Raw genomic sequence first — 17,461 nt, forward strand, 5'->3', positions numbered from 1 at the left:
GAATATTTATTTATTTATTTATGTACGTATCGTAAAATATTTGTTTTGTAATTCGTAACTTAGTTGTCATTTCAAACCATTCAGTGTGGCAATTGTTTTTGCCGTTTGCAGTACGCTCAATAACAATAATATCATCGCGCTCTCAATTGACAGCTTCAACCACATGCCCAAGCTGAGAACTTTGTGAGTAGTTGTGCATAAACATATCCATTGCTCCTTTGTGTCAATTTCAATGGCTGTGCTTTGTGAAAAGCTCTTGGGTTTCTGAGTCATTATTTACTTCTTTTTTTATTATTATTATTACATCTTTGTTACAGGCAGTGTTTCATTGCTGCAATATGGCAGCTTAATTATGTCACCGTTAAAGCTAGATCTCCAATACCATTATGACCAGACTGTAGTAATTTTGCATTGATAGTGATCATATAAGTAATTTTTTCATCTCGAAACCTTGTAATTTACCAATGAACTTGACCAAAGTTTTGTTGATGTTTATGAAATGGTCATTTATCAGGTTTCATTGTCATGCATTATAATGTAACGAGTATCATTGGGGGGCTCTTAAGGCTGCATTTCTCTCCCTTTTTAAAATAAACTTAAAATTACAATTAATCATCAGAGAGACATTTGTGGAATACTCGTAGCTTGCTTAGGTTTCACATTAGATTCGATATAATTAAACATTTCTTTTCCAGGACGAGCATTAAAGGGGCTTTCTTTGTTTTGCAGGACATTGTCCTATGAAAACATTCTTGAACTGTCAAAACATTTCTTAGAACCCACAATCATTCGTAAAACATACAACACATTTCATATATCCTACAAAACATTTGTAAAACATTTCTTATAACCACAAAACATTTCCTAAATCTCGGAAACGTATGTTTTAATTACCCACAGCATGTTATTTTTGAACCCACAAACATTTCTTATAACCCACAAAACATTTGTAAAACATTTCTTAGAACCCACAAACATTCGTAAAACATACAACACATTTCATATATCCAACAAAACATTTGTAAAACATTTCTTATAACCCACAAAACATTTCCTAAATCTCGGAAACGTATTTTTTAATCACCCACAGGATGTTATTTTTGAACCCACAAACATTTCTTATAACCCACAAAACATTTGTAAAACATTTCTTAGAACCCACAAAACATTTGTAAAACATTTCTTATAACCCACAAAACATTTGTAAAACATTTCTGATAACCCACAAAACATTTGTAAAACATTTCTTAGAACCCACAAAACATTTCCCAAATCTTGGAAACATAGTTTTAAAGAACCCACAGAATGTTATTTTTGAACCCACAAACATTTCTTAAACCCATGTAATACTTCAATGATGTAAATTATATCACAGTAAATACACCAAACTTTTGTAGCCATAAACTTTGAATCACTACAAAAGTAGTTCACCGATTCACCAGCTAAAATATTTGGTGCATCAGTCAGACTTGGTGGCATAATGGTCCTATCCCTGCCAAGTCCTGCTAAAGACTTTTAAAATGGTTTGTACTGCTTTCTTGCTTGACACTCAGCATTTAAAAAGGATAGAACACAGATAAACAACAATAGGTTGGCAACTATTATCCAGGTTTGATGCGCTTGATGCCCTCCTCCTGCATGGATGTTCTTTTGAAGGAAACATAATTTATCTGTCTGTATGTAAGAGAAACATTTTGGTAATCCTCGAAAATTGCACAAGTTAAGTTGTCCTTTATGATCTGCAGCGCCTTTTGACACCTTCAGAAAATTTATCTTCCATTGCACTCTCAATTAAAGAATTCCAATCCGATTACTATTATATGTTTGAAATAGCAGATGATGGAGAGAGATCAACACAAAAGGGATATTTGGGGTTTTAGTAAGATGTGCAGTCTTCTGGCAAGTGGATGTGATTAGGTAAGTAGGGGTGTATAGAGAAAGCATATGTACCTGTCTTTCTGTCATACAAACTAATGGTATTGATGCAGGAGGCACACAGCGGCCGGCTGCGCAAGAAATTGTGATGTCCTCATTTGTCACCCCTCCACCCAACCAATCCTTTCATAGCCCACTCCAACATCAAACCATTTCATTTTGTTAAAAGCACTGCACCATCTACCCTCTGTCCACCTCCCCCACTCACTGATTGAATAAAGACGGCCATTTGAGTAAATGGCTCAGGATAAAAAATGGATTTCTGCTGCGCAGAGACCTAATTTGCCTTTGTATTCATTGTACTTTTTTCAGCTTAGCCAGGACTTTTTCTAAGTACAGTATTAGCAACATTATTGCATTTGTGCAATGTGCAGACAAAGCATTTGACTAATTGCCATCTGCAGGAGAGAGTTTTATCCATTTTTGTTTTTTTTAAGAACAAATGAATGTGGATCTAAGAGAAAGAAGGAACTTGACAGTCAGGCTTCATTGGCAAAGAAAATAAAAATCCCAAGAACCAGATGATGTCATAATGCAATTAGGTGATACAAACTCCACTATAATAATAACAAACTTGCTTTATATGAACTTGATGAAATTGTGAATCTTTTCAACTTAGTATACACATAATTTGGTTGGTTTCAGGTTCACTATTTGTTGTTTTTAACAGTAGCATATATATGGTGTCATTAAGTGGCACTTTTAACATAAATCAAACAATAAATATAAATTAATAATGGTGTGATAAAACCTGTTAACTTGATGTTACATTAATGAGAATTGTGCAACTGTTCCTCTTACCTTTTCAATTATGGGGCTATCAAACTTAATATCGTTATTGTTGTGATATCTTTTTCAGATTTCTTATACTCCTTTGCACAACACACCTTGCCCTTGGTCAACAATTTAACTCTAATCCTTAGTTCTTAAAAACCAGACCTGGTAACCTGTCCAAAATGAGAGGAAGTGTGAAAAGCGTTGAGGCAATAAAATTTATGAATTAATTCTAAATGCAAGTTTGTTGTGAAGGTCATTGCCCTGAGTTGGTTTGTTACCACGTGAAAGCTTTTTATTTCTGTGACTTCCGATCCTTTGAAAAGGGGTAGTAGAGAGTGTAGTTGAGAAACAGGAATGTGGAAATTGGCCAGGGCTCCGGAGCACAATGCCTGACATTTTTCAAAAAGCTTTCAAAAGTACTTTTATCTCCACAAGCAAATTTGAGCATCTGGGGCAACCGGCTTAATGTTTCCTCCAAAAGAATGATGGACTTTATGATTTTGCACTTTAGTTATTGTTAGTAAAATCAATCTGGCCAATCCACTACTTCAACTTCTACTACTACTATTACTACTACTACTACTACTACTACTAATAATAATACAAATACTACTACAAATACTACTGACATTATACCCAGAAGGAAAGGAAGTCACAGGATCTTTTTGTGAATTTCATTTTGGCTTCCACAAAACTTGCAATTTACAAAATGTTGAAGGTGAAGATTGATAACGTAGGGCTGCAAGATAGTTATGCATGTTACGTTCACATATCAATTTGGAGTTTACGGCGGTGCACTAATCTGAGAATATCCGGCCTTGGCAATTGAGGCTCCTAACGATGCATTCTGCAGTATTTGTCCTCAAGGCACTTTGCTCTTGCGATTATGATTATTCATTTTGTCGTTCTATTTATTTTCTGTTTCTTCCTCTTTATCTATCTTGGTGGTGCTTTATGTCTTACAATGCTACACTTTTGCCCACTTCATTTCTGACTTTGGACTTGCGGTAGATGAGAAATATTGTTGAGCGACACCAAACAGACAGTATCTCACTGTCAGAGGTTTCTTAAGCCTGGAGTGCAGACCTCTGCAGTCATTTACCTTTGAACAAAAGTACTACTACTACTACTACTACTACTACCTTAAATGCCCCAATTACTCATCATAAGGGGTAGGCCAAGGAAAGTTTTTTTTTGTTTTTTTTTTGACAAAATCTTTCAGAAACCAGCTGGCCAGGGCTGAAGTTCAACTGAAAGTGTCAGGAATTTGTAATTTGTTCCAGATGCTAGGGATAACTCGCGTAATCTTTGCAAAGGACATTGTGGGATCTTCACAAATGCTTGCAAACACGATCGCAAAGGACAGAGCACTTTGTGATGCAACACCCTACCTCCGATTTACCAATCCAATAGTTTATAGTAAGGTCAGGAATCGAACCCAGGCCATACAGGTAAAGGTAAGTGTATCACCTCAGCACCATCCTGTTGATCAGACCAAAGCCAATCTAGCCAATGCAAGCACAAATTTTATTTTGAACTGAGTATTAGCCATCATTAATGATGCCATCTGTTTCAGACTGGTAACTTTGAGGCGCACATTGACGAAGGATGGTGGATGCCATTGGACATGAACCTTTCGAGAAAATTATTAATAAAAACACTTCTGTTTCATTGAAAGTCCATAATCCGAGTCTTATGTTCAACCAAAAAATCTAAAATCGCCCTCTGGTGTTGCTCAGGTGGAGTTGCTGGACAATGGAGAAAAAAAAACAACAAATTTGTTTCGGTCAATGACTCCCATTGCAAGTACATTGCATCGATATAAAGATCATGGAATGTGTTTAACAAGAGCGATTTGGTCGAGAAAACTCCCCTTCCTATCGCCATTTCTTTCATCACGATAAGTTCACTCACCATCATTCATGACCATTCGAAAATCATTCACCAGACTCGGTGGCATAATGGTTAAAACGTCCAATCCGAGTCTGGTAGGACAATGGTTCAAACCATACCGAGTTATACCAAAGACTTTAAAAGGGTACATGTTGCTTCCTTGTTTGATGCTCAGCATTTAAAAAATATGCCTGGTGTTGGCTTAATGGTTAGTGCGGTGGGCTTGGGATCCAAGCATCCTGAGTTCAAATCCTGCTCAGCTGTTGAATTAATACCAGGTAGGGTTGACTCGTCCTGTCATCCTTCCGAGGTCGGCAAAACGAGTGCCAGCTTGCTGGTATACTGTGTCAGAGTGGCGACCCATCCAGGATTGTGCCCAATAGCCAAGGAGACTGCTTCGGCAGCATCAACGCTCTGCACAGGGTATGGTCCCGATGGATGGATCTAAAAAATAATCAAGCATCGACAAACAACCTTCGGTTGGCAACCATTGTGCAGGGTTTATGGCCTTGACCTGCAGTGAAACTCAGATTGTTGCATGTAGGTTTCATTTCAACTCTCCTTTCTCACCTAGTTTGCAAGATAGGTGCTCAAGAATCTGGGGCAATGTTTCCAACATATTGTTCAAAAACCCTTACCTGGATCTCAGGTGTTCATCGTGACAGGCTTTGCTTGAAAGAAAAATTGTGCACTTATCTTTTTACAATCATCCATAGGGCTTTATATTTATTGTAAGAATTGCCTGGATCCTTGGGTTGTACTTTCTACCTTCATGAAAAGTCTCACATGCAGTGAATACAATGTTCTCTCCCATGTTCAACTTCACACCTTTAACTGCCTTCCAGCCGCTTGCATTCCAATGACCTGCAATGTGATTGCCACATGGCCTGGCTCTCAGAATGGTTGAGACAGCGTCCTCGTGTCGGCCTTTTCACACAATGTGCCTCGCCCAGCAACCTGCGGGGCCTCAATGTTCCGGAGGTGCAACAAAAGGAGTTTGTGTGTTCCGGTGCGGAATGGGGTCTCGCACTCTGGATTTGTTCCTTCATTTCCTCGCAGCCTTTATTTGTTTATTTTTTTTGTCGTGTTGTTGTTTTTTTTCTCCTTCTCTCACACGCATATTGCAAAAATATCCTTTCGTTTCTCATGAGATCTTATAAAAAAATATGACGTAAATCTCATTGGATCTGATGCGCAATTTCAATAACAGTTCGACACATTTTTCCATTTTGCTTTCCATTGACATCCCTGATTTCATCGTCATATTTCACAATCAAAAGACTCATAATGCATGTGTAAAAGCCATTTGGCTCAGCATATCTGTGACAGACATATCCACATCCCAACACTGACACATCCTGCAAGTTATGTTGATTTCACATCTAATCCCAAGGTAGGGAATTCGGCCAAAATACCAACATAAAATGACCCCTTCTTTATGAAAGATGTTTTGGATTATTCAACGTCCAAAACAAAAAAAAATTTTTAGAGACTCCTGTCTTCACATGCCATTTCAAAAGACTGCATGCTCTGACATTCACCTCCTCCTTACGGCGCTACATCAGGGCGCAATGTTTCACGATCGAAGCCAGACTAGACAGATCAATGGTGAGCACCTTCCTGGCATAGTTGGCCTCCCACCCATTACATTTTAGTGTTCTTTCTTTGAAATGCTGCAGTTCTACCTAGCTCTGTTGGTAGCATGCTTGCCATTAGGCTGTCTCATCTTAGTGTGATCCTCTTGAGTGTAGGACTTACCTTGACACTGCCCTTTTGGCGCAGTTCAAGCAGGGCATTGCATCTCGGACGGAGCATACAGTCTTTTAGATTAGGACATAAAACCAGCTGTTCCATCTGCCGTTAGTTGATGGAGATTAAATATCCAATGGTATCTTTTGAAAATATTTTGTCATTGTGTCTGTCCACTCGACCAAACCAATTGTACACTGGCCAAATTTTCTGCTCAAGCTTATCTGTATAATTGACAGTTCCTGGAGCCGAGTGTGGATATGGTGTAGTCATGGCATATCAAATTACCTTTACTTGTCGCATAATTACCTTGTGCTATTGAAACATAATGCCTCAAGGTTCAAATCCAGTTCAGTCAGGGAAATGAACTGCACTCCAAGTTGAATTAGATGGTGCGCATTAGTTCGGATCATCCATTGGTTGGAGCAATTTATGGTCTCATTGAATCATATAAAGCACTTCTAACTTAACAGCATTTTTGACGTTTAAAGCTGATGGAGGAGCCCATGCATTACACGAATGACATTAATGCATTCCATGGGATTTTGAACCTCTGGCCTCGATATTATGAGCCAAGTGATTGTATAACCACTCCAAACAGGCCACCCTTTATTTCATGAAAGCTTTTGCGTTTAATGATTGCATAAATCATACGTTACAAGAATTTGATGCGACTCCACCAAACTAATTGCACTAAATGTCTCGTCACGTTTTTCTTGGTGTAGACACAGCACAGACTCGACGATTAATGCAAATATGCCGTCGTTTTTTTAACACCACTCACTCCACTCTGCGTCTTTCAGATTCTGCTTTACCCTCAGTCTTATCCTTGATCCACCTCTTGTATTTTTGTTTCTTTAACACACCAGACTCCACCCGTGTTCAAGGCTGTGCTACTTCGAGTAAAGCTGCCTGCCCCTCGGTGTGCACGTGTGTCAAAAAAGTGGTGGACTGCCGTGGAAAAGACCTCGGCACTGTTCCTCTCAACCTTCCGCAGAAGACCACTGAGATGTGAGCATCCTTTTGATCAGGGTTCACGGTGATAGGACATCGCGTCTGTTGTCCAAAACCTCAGCTGCCTTTTCAAACGGGGTTTCCACTACGATGTAGTGAAATTGGAATGAGATGAACATTTTGCAACAGCAGAGAACATAACATGGATTGAATTGTTTGGGAATTCAATAGCCTTTCCGAGACAGAAGATGCAGTAATGGCAGAGTTGTAAGGGAAATACAATTAATTTGCCATTTGATAATAATCTTTAATCTGGTTCAAACTTGACCTTCATCTTGCACTATATAAACAACAGAATGCTCCTCAAAGTGGCTTTATCCGTGGTAAAAAAGATCCTCACAAGCCCAACCTAAGCCCACAAAGAATATGTCAACAGCATTCACGGAGCAAAGCACTCTCTGCAGCCAGCCACGTCCAATTCCTATTGGATGATGCATTTCATTTTATGGGACAGCCTATATCTTTATGACAATCTTTCTTACCGATGCATTTTGCTCATGTTTCCTTCAGACGCCTCGAGCAGAACAACATCAAGTCCATTCCTCCCAAGGCTTTCACGTCTTACAAGAAGATACGACGCATGTAAGGCGGTGATTGACAATGGTGCACACATAAATGCTCAGTTTCATCACAATATAACTTGATTTGTTCTTGCCAAACATTTACACAATTAATGGCATTTTGCATCTCATCCTTAATGATTCAATGCATTGACGTGTACCGTTGATATCCTCTGCATCTGATTGGCTTAAAATGATCACTTGCCCTTTCCTTGTGATTGCCTTATACCAATCAAAATTTTAGGAGGGGAAAATGAGTGCTCTGTTGCATCTTTGAAATATTCATGCTTTTTAACAGCAAATTTTGTTTTGTAATACTGTGTTCATTTCATTAGTGTTCCTTTGTTGTATGTTGACAAGTTGGAGTAGAGTGCACTTACCATCGATCTGTCTAGTCTGGGTTCCATCTTTGATCTGAAAATAAACTGTTGGATTGGTGGGTTCGATTCCCGATCTGGCGATGAACTCTCAGATTGGTGTTTTTTTCTGCAAGCAGGGTGTTGCAGCACGGTGTGCTGTTCCCTCGGATTGACGTGAAACTGAATTTCCCTCCTCCTAGTTGGGAGACATTTTAAATATGCTCCATTGATTTTCACAAAGTGTCGGCGAGTTATCGCGAGCCCCCTGCTCAAATTCCTATATCCTGCCATTTGTCCATTAGGACTGGCCAGCTTGTTTGTAAAGACTTGAGCCAAACACTTTCCCCAGTGGACTTTCCCAGTTATTCCCACAAATAACTGGGCTGTTAAATAAGGATAGTAGTAGTAGTAGTTGTAGTAGTCGACCAAGTCATACAATTTATTGAATACAATACAGCCATAGAGTTTAAGACTACATGTTTTCTCTGTATTTCCAGTGACCTAAGTAACAATCAGATTTCGGAAATAGCTGCCAATGCCTTCCACGGATTGCGGAACCTCAATTCCCTGTGAGTAAAGCAGTTCAAACAAAATGTTGATTTTTTTTTTTCTTCCATCACATGAAATTGCAATGATCATTGCAAACTGTTTTCTTCTCATTTGTACCTGAGTCCACATTTCCCAAGATATTGCTGATTGGTAAAACTTTTTCCTTGGTTCATAACTAAAAACACCTTTACGACTCGACTTTTCTTAAACAACCCGTAAATTATCTTGACAAAAGGTTGCATCATTGGTTGTTTTATGAGAGTCAAAGCTCACATGTCATAAAAACCTGATCTGCTGCTCTTGCATATCCTCTCTCTGCCATTTTCACACTACCATTTGCCCGAGGTCATCTTTCATCTGCTTGGAAATCTGCCTACATCACTGCATTACATAAAAAGGTGCAAAAACCGATCCCCTTAACGACAGACCTATCAACTTACATCCAATCATCAGCAAGATCACGGAATCCATCATCACAGTTGATAGGAAATCCATCCGGTTCTTCAACAACCTCATCTCAGATCACCAATTTGGTTTCAGACCTGGTCACTCCACCTTGGACATGCTGCTTCTACTCTTCTAACAATGGATGGAGGCCTGCAATATAAGAGATGCAATCATGGCCATCTCTCTGCACATATCTCATGCTTTCCATACAGTTTGGCATTCTGCCTTACTCTTCAAACTCTCTGCCGATGGCATCCAACGCCAACTCCACACATGACTTCCTCCACTCTCGTAGCCAAAGTGTGGTTCTCAACGGAATCCATTCATCTCCTCTCCCTACCAAGGCTGGAGTTCCCCAAGGCAGTGTTCTGAGTGCAATACTATTTCTGATCTTCAACAGTGAGCTCTCTGACTCTGGAAAATCCCCTTTATCGATTTGTTGATGTCTCCACCCTCTGCTGTGACATCCCTCATCCTTCAGACAGGCAGGCAGCGGCTTCTTCCCTTTCTTCAGACCTTGACAAAATCACAAGCTGGTCAAACATTTGGAATATGTCTTTCAATCCAGACACATCACACACCCTCACTTACCTCTCTCCAAAAGCACCATCTGGCCAACCCTCCCCCCCCCCCCAACTACTTTCTCAACAACACTCTTGAGGAAAGGAAATTCTGTCACTCAAACTCTTGGTTCTTACTATCAGCCATGATCTTTCTTGAGCAATCCACATTTATAAGTTGGCCTCCAAAGCCAGCCACTGACTGGACATCCTCCATCGTACAAAGTCCTTCCTTGGCACACCTGAACTCCTGTACACCTGCAAGGACTTCATCCACAGCTTGATGGAGTACTTCTCTTCCCCTTGGGGCTGGCTCCCCTACACCATATGTTGCTCAGGTTGACGCCATAGAAACCAAGGCTTTCAAGATCATTGGAAACTCTCACACTGAGGCTGAGTTGATGGGCCCATCACTTTTCCATCACAGACAGGTCAGTGGTCTCTCTATCTTCTACTGCCTCCTTTCTGGTCTTGCACCTTTTTCTCTTACCGTATATTGTCCCCCCCCCCCAGGTTTCTGCAGGGTGCATACGATCCACCATCAACCCCCATCTGGTGAAACTAACTAAATCCAGGATCACTTCTCACCTCCACTCATTAATTTGTTCCTCTTTTTTCCCACCTGTGGAACCAACTTCCACATTCTCTTCAATCTCATTCTTCCCTCCAAGTTTTCAAGACAGCTGTTCACCACAATATCAGATCATCCCCAATCCGATACCATTATCTTTTCTACCCTCCTTAACCCCCCCTCCCCAAACTGCACCCCACTCCAATCCCTCCTCCTTCCAAATTTCCAGTTTTTCCTTTCTGAGAGTTTCCTTCTGTATCCACCTTGTCCACCCCAAATGCCCTTTCCTGCCTTCCATTCCTCCCCACACCCATTGTTTGTCCAAGTTTCCCTCTATCTTGTCCTTCAACTGATGTCCCCACCCCCCCAACCCCCCAATCTCCCCTCCTGTTCCATTTGTCCTGTTATGTCCTGATCCGCTCGGTGTACTATCGTATCGATAAATTTTGGGCTCTTCATGTTTTTATTTTTCTCTGAATTATACCTGTACATGGGCCATCTACATATAATGTATGGTGGAAGGGGGGAATTTATTAAAATGGATTGCTAAGAATAGGGGGATGGGAGATGTGGTGGTGAAGAAAAGATACGGGAGTATGAAAGAAAAGGAACAAACGAATAAAGTTGTTCGGACAAGGTAAGAGGAAAGAGAAGTGAGTGACGATTAGAAATGGCATATGTGAGGGGATATTTCAGATTTGTACTCTTTCCTATGTGATATGTAGATGACAGAATGCTGTACAATAAGCAGTCTGATGATTAAGATATCTGTATGATGAATGCTGACTTATTAAAACATTTTTCTTCCATTCCTTTATTTGCCAAAATGCACAAACCTGCTTTTCACCTTGATGAACCCACAGCGTCCTTTACGGAAATAAAATCACGGAGCTTCCTAAAGGACTTTTTGATGGATTATATTCGCTTCAGCTGTTGTGAGTACCTAACACCACCCCCTCCTCCCACCCCCTTCATTCCATTATATCTGTACTAGCATGTGATTGACTTTACCAACGTTTCTTATTTCAGCATAAAATTCCTATTTTTATTCCATAAACATATGTGCAAGCAATTGTCACAATTTTTAAACCAATGGTTTTCATGCAGAACGTATCCATGCATGCAAACATACATACATGCTCATGTATATATCTATATACATATTTTCAAGTGTTTATTTGGGTGTTTGTTTTGAGATCCTCGTGGAGGATCTCTAAGTCTTACTGACTTTGTTGTTCTTCATCTTCTTCTTGTGGACTTTTTTGTTTCACAGCCTACAGTTTTCATCGAAACTTCCTGAAACTTGGCATGTATATGTAAAAATACCCTGCGCAGACACTAACCATCTCCGATTTTGAAAATTCCTCCGAGAAAAAAAAATTATGACGTCAAAATATCTCTGCTAATCGAAATCGCCTAAAAAATTATCTCCGAAACTAGGCAAGCTTTTTTAATTCTGTTCGCGGGAATCGAACAGGGCATTCGCAGAGATGAATTACCGCACATATGATACATCACTATGACGTCATATCAATTTTTATGACGTCATTCCTATTTTTGGACATTTTTTGTTTCACAACCCAGAGTTTTCATCGGATCTTCGTGAAACTTGCCATGTATATGCAGAAAGCCCACGCGCAGGCAGTAACTATCTTCAATTTTGGAAATTCTTCCGAGAAAAAAAAGTTGACGTCATAATATCGCTGCTAATGGAAATCGCCTATACCATTATCTCCGAAACTAGGCAAGCTGTTTGAATTTTGTTTGCGGGAATCAAGCCGGGCATTCGCACAGATAATTTATCGCAAACCTGATACATCACAATGACGTCATATTTGTTTTTATGACTACATCATTTAGAGGATGAGGATCTTAGCTCATTTGAACTTGTTATGTTTGTACGTTATTCTTTCACAGCCATACCATATCACCTAGAGGACCCAAATTTTGGGTGTAGGTAATTCAGAATCTGGGAAAGGTTTTAAGCTTCCACACGTTGGACTTGATGTCTGTTTTGGGGGCACCAAAGGCTGTTATAAAGTGTATATTTGGGATGTGGGTTAGTGCTGATGCTGGCCCACAGGCAAAAGGTAACCACCATGAGGCCAATAACTTAATTACTTTTCAATGTCCAAAATATCCCGAAACAACCACCAGCAAAAGGTCTGCACATAGCCAGATAGCGCCAGGTATTCCCTCCCTCCCACCCCTCTTCCCCACAATAAAAGGCCAGGAAGACCCAGAAGAACCTTCCCAAGGCAAGACAAGCAATTGAAGATACTCAGCTTATGTGATAGAATGAAATCAAGTCAACAGCTTACAAATGAAAACCTGGACATTAACATCTTCTCCAGCACTGTGTATCAAGGCTGATTGCAGTAGGTCTCCATGGTAGAATCGCAGCAAATAAACCACTGCTGAGACCAAAGAATATGGTGAAAAGACTGAAATTTTCAAGGCAACACCAAGATTTGGCAACTGAACAATGGAATCCGGTATTCTGGTCTGATAAATCGAAGTTTTAACTTTCTTGAGAGAAGAGACAAGAGTTCGTATGCCGAAGACCTGGAGAACATTGTGGCACAGTGCTTACAGTCGACTGTTAAACACTGGGTAGCCCTGTGACTGTCTGGTGTTGTATCTCAGCTTTTGGCGTTGGGAAACATGTTAAAATCAATGAGGCACCAACAAAAGAGAACAAGCAGATACTGCAGCACCATGCAGTTTCTTGAGTAAATCGTTCAATTGGAAGAAGACTCGTTTTCCAACAAGGTCATGATCCAAAACGGACTTCCATTATAATCTATCTTCTATACTAATAAGTGTGTGTGTGTGTGTGTGTGTGTGTGTGTGTGTGTGTGTGTGTGTGTGTGTGTGTGTGTGTGTGTGTGTGTGTGTGTGTCAGTGTTTTTCCTCCTTAACTCCAAAACTATAATACCTAGCAGCCTGAAACTTTGCATGCATACGAAGAAAGCTCCAAAGAAGTGGATGACTGAAAATTGGGTGTTTGGGTTAATTCAAACACCCCCTTTGAAAATAATTAATGGCCTTATTTAATTATATCCTTTATTAGGTGCATCTTCAGTCACCGCTCTCAATGGGGTCTAAAGGCGTACTCTAGGTAACCTCGTTGGGGTCTGAAGCTGGCATGTTTTTTTGGTCTGCTCAACCATGCCTTGACTTGGAACAGGCTCTAACGATTTCTTCATGATAAAGTTTTTTTTCACTTTCTTCACTCATATTAAGAATGCCTGTTCATCATTTCAAATTAGGACCTTGGAGCGATTTCATGCATTATACAGTATGATACAATTTTCCTCGATCTACTCTCATGTACTACTTAAAGTATATCATCGAAATATTATTTTGGTTTTGAGGATCGGATATCATCTGGACTAAATAAGTGTCAAAATTTGGAGTGAAATATGATAATTTAAAGAAATAACGAGTATTAAAACTAAGTCTGTATACCTATTTACATTCAGCAAGCAAGGCCATGTTCCCCCCTTCTCCTCGTGTACAAAAGAAAATGTGAAATTTCCAAAGCATTAAACTTATCTTTTTCTCCTCTTTGGAGAATTATATTGAGTGGACAAAAAATTTAGGAATGTGCCAAAACTAACCAGCTTCATTGAGCTAAATGATTTAATGCATTCACTGCAAGACCTCGCGCACCATCCCCCAGAAGGACTGCTCATCCATTGCATCCGCCAGATCTGTGTCTTTATTTTTTTGAGTTTTTGTGATGTGCTCTACAGGGAATCAAAGCAAATCTGGTGTAAAACAGACGTTTTAAAATATAGTTATAACATTTGAGTGGACCGCGAAGGATGTACCACGTCACGCGCAAGCAGATGAGCAGGCAATGTGGCAGTTATCTGCAATGTTTATTTCACGGGCGATTAAACATTGCGATGTCTCCAGGGTTGTTCTACATTAAACAGCAACTCCAACTTTGTTCTACATTAAAGTACAAAAGAACGGGTCTGCTCTTGCTTTTTTGCTCAAATTAGCAGTCGATCTATTGTTCTTTCTTTTGGTTAGAAGCGCTTTCTTCTTCCTTAATATATATATATATATATATATATATATATATATATATATATATATATATATATATATATATATATATATATATATATATACATATATATATATATATATATATATTGAAGAAGAAAGCGCTTCCAACCAAAAAACATAAATAGATCGACTGCTAATTTGAGCAAAAAAGCAAGAGCACACCCGTTCTATATATATATATATATATATATATATATATATATATATATATATATATATATATATATATATATATATATATATATATATATATATATATATATATATATATTATGCCTGGTGTTGGCTTAATGGTTAGGGTAGTGGGCTTGGGATCCTAGGGTCCTGAGTTCAAATCCCGCTCAGCTGTTGAATTAACACCAGGTGGGGTTGACTCTGCCTGTCATCCTTCCGAGGTCGGCAAAATGAGTGCCAGCATGCTGGTATACTGTGTCGGAGTGGCGACCCGTCCAGGATTGTTCCCAATAGCCAAGGAGACTGCTTCGGCGGCACCAACGCTCTGCACAGAGTATGGTCCTAATGGATGGATGGATATATATATTATTTATATATTATATATATATATATATATATATATATATATATATATATATATGTGTAGTCGTCGACTTTACGACCACTTTACGACTTTATGACCAGATTGCTATGCGTCTCCGCTCACTCAGACTGCTCAGTTTCCGCCCCAGCGCCCGCCATTGCTAGCGTGTTAGCGTGGTCTCAAGATCTCTACCAAGACGAAATTATCTTCTACTCCTCAACCTGCCAAGAAGGAAAGAAAAGCCATTACATTGATTTCGCCACGAAAATGCAGGTGATCAAACAGTATGAAGGAGGAAAGAGAGTGAATGCGATCACACGTGATCTTAAGTTATCACACTCTACTGTGTCGACGATTTTGAAAGAAAAAGAAAGGATTTGTGAGGCTGTGAAAGATTCTGCACCCATGCGATCAACAATTATAACAACGCAACGAACCGGGCCCATCCACGAAATTGAGAAATTGCTGCATGTTTGGATGGAAGATCAGATCCAAAACGGACACCTTTAATTTAAGCCTTTTTACTGTGCAGACGAAGGCTAGAAGTCTTTTTCAGACTTTGAAAGAGCGTGTCGGAGAAGACTACAGTCAAGAATTTGTAGCAAGTATTGGCTACTGCCCGTCGACTTTCGTTCTAACGCCAAAGCATGGATGACGCAGGCACTCTTTGAAGACTGGTTCCTGAATTGTTTTCTTCCTCAAGTTCGTGAATATTGTTTGGAGAGAGGAATTCCTTTCAAGATTTTATTGATACTAGATAATGCGCCTGGACATCCACCTCATCGAGCTGATCTCCACCCCGATGTGAAAGTGGTTTTTTTACCACCAAACACGACTCCACTTATCCAACCTATGGACCAAGGTTCGATTGCTGCATTCAAGGCGAACTATCTCCGAACTACCTTCGCCCAAGCCATAGCCGTGATAGATGCCGACCCAGAACTATCGTTGCGAGACTTTTGGAAACAATACAACATTTATGTGTGTATCAAGAATATCGCTATCGCATGGGAGGCTGTAACGGAGAAGTGCATGAATAGGATTTGGAAAAAGTGTGTTAAGTGCTATGTTAATACTTTTGCTGGATTTTACAGTGAACATGAACTTGAAAAAGTTCGGGAAAAAATACTAAAACTGGCAAAAGACCTTTCTTTGGAGTGTGACGTGGAAGATGTCAAGGAATTGCTTGACAAAGAATCCGGAGAACTTACAAATGAAGAGCTAATCAAATTGGAAGAAGAAAGAGGAGAAGAAGCGGCGAAAGAAGAGGAGGAGGAGCCAGAAACGAAATTCACCACTCAGATATTATCAGGTTTATCTTTATTATATAAAGTACTTTCACATTTTGAGAAAATGGACCCAAATAGTGAACGCTTTGCAAGGATTGAACGGATGGCACACAATGTTTTTCGGCCGTATCGTGAAATTTACGAGGAGAAAAAGAAACAAACAATTCAGACAAAGCTCACCATGTTTACGAAAAAAACAACTCCTCCGGCTACCCCGAGCGCTGCCCCAGCTGATAACATCGACGATAACATCGACGATAACATCGACGATCCACAGCCAAGCACGAGTGACCAATAACATGTTTTGTATTTTTGTATGTTTTTGCAAATATTAAACCTATTGCACTGTAGTAGTCCAGTGTTTGACTTGAACAAAGAAAAGGTAAACAAAATATGATTTACAGATGATTATTATATCATTATACAGTATAATATCCATACGGTAATTTTTGCATAGGCCAAAACACTATAAATAAAGGTTGGCCAACTTACGACCAAATCGACTAACGACTAGTCGGTCGGAACCGATCGCGGTCGTAAGTCGACAACTCCCTGTATACATATACATACATATATATATATATATATATATATATATATATATATATATATATATATATATATATATATATATATATATATATATATCACGTCTCTCACCCATAATTGGAGAACAACCAATCGGCTCTCAACGAATCAATTACCCCAGGTGTCGAGGATTTCTATGAATTAACCACTATTCTCTTCCAACCAAAGAAAGCTGCATAAAGCAACCAAAAAAGCTACACAAGGGAAGCACCTTTGTGTTTCAAACTCTACCTTGGTTCCTCTGCAGCTGCAGGCATTTATAAGGAGCACATACATGAGCATCCCAATGCTCGAAGCTCCTCAGTGGTCAGATCGGTTTCATCACTTGCTTGGGAGTCATCAGCAACAGCAAAGACAGAAACGTGTACCACTGTGGCTCCCAAGCATGTAACACATGAAATGTCAATAGCAATCGACATATAAATTACAAAATCAAATCACATCTCTCACATGTAATTGGAGTGAATAACCAATCAGCTCTCACCTAATCAATTGCCTCATTATTACCTAAATCAAGGTTGTAATATAAGAGGTGGAAGAGGCACATGT

At 39.5% G+C, this 17,461-nt stretch overlaps 1 protein-coding gene across 5 annotated transcripts in view; it reads left to right on the forward strand.

The window, feature by feature from the left end:
* LOC147015913 (slit homolog 2 protein-like) overlaps positions 1-17,461 on the forward strand; it is a 628,660-nt gene that overhangs the window by 406,688 nt on the left and 204,511 nt on the right. For all 5 annotated transcript variants that reach the window (XM_085848522.1, XM_085848524.1, XM_085848523.1 and 2 more), the window contains 6 exons: positions 112-183; positions 5,451-5,614; positions 7,224-7,365; positions 7,879-7,950; positions 8,785-8,856; positions 11,278-11,349. In XM_085848522.1, coding sequence (XP_085704648.1) covers positions 112-183; positions 5,451-5,614; positions 7,224-7,365; positions 7,879-7,950; positions 8,785-8,856; positions 11,278-11,349 — 594 coding nt within the window. The remainder of the gene's footprint in view (positions 1-111; positions 184-5,450; positions 5,615-7,223; positions 7,366-7,878; positions 7,951-8,784; positions 8,857-11,277; positions 11,350-17,461) is intronic.

Source organism: Eptatretus burgeri, chromosome 12 (genome assembly GCF_056783735.1).
Source record: "Eptatretus burgeri isolate ZD-2024b chromosome 12, Ebu_testis_v1, whole genome shotgun sequence".
NCBI classification, from domain to species: Eukaryota; Metazoa; Chordata; class Myxini; order Myxiniformes; family Myxinidae; genus Eptatretus; species Eptatretus burgeri.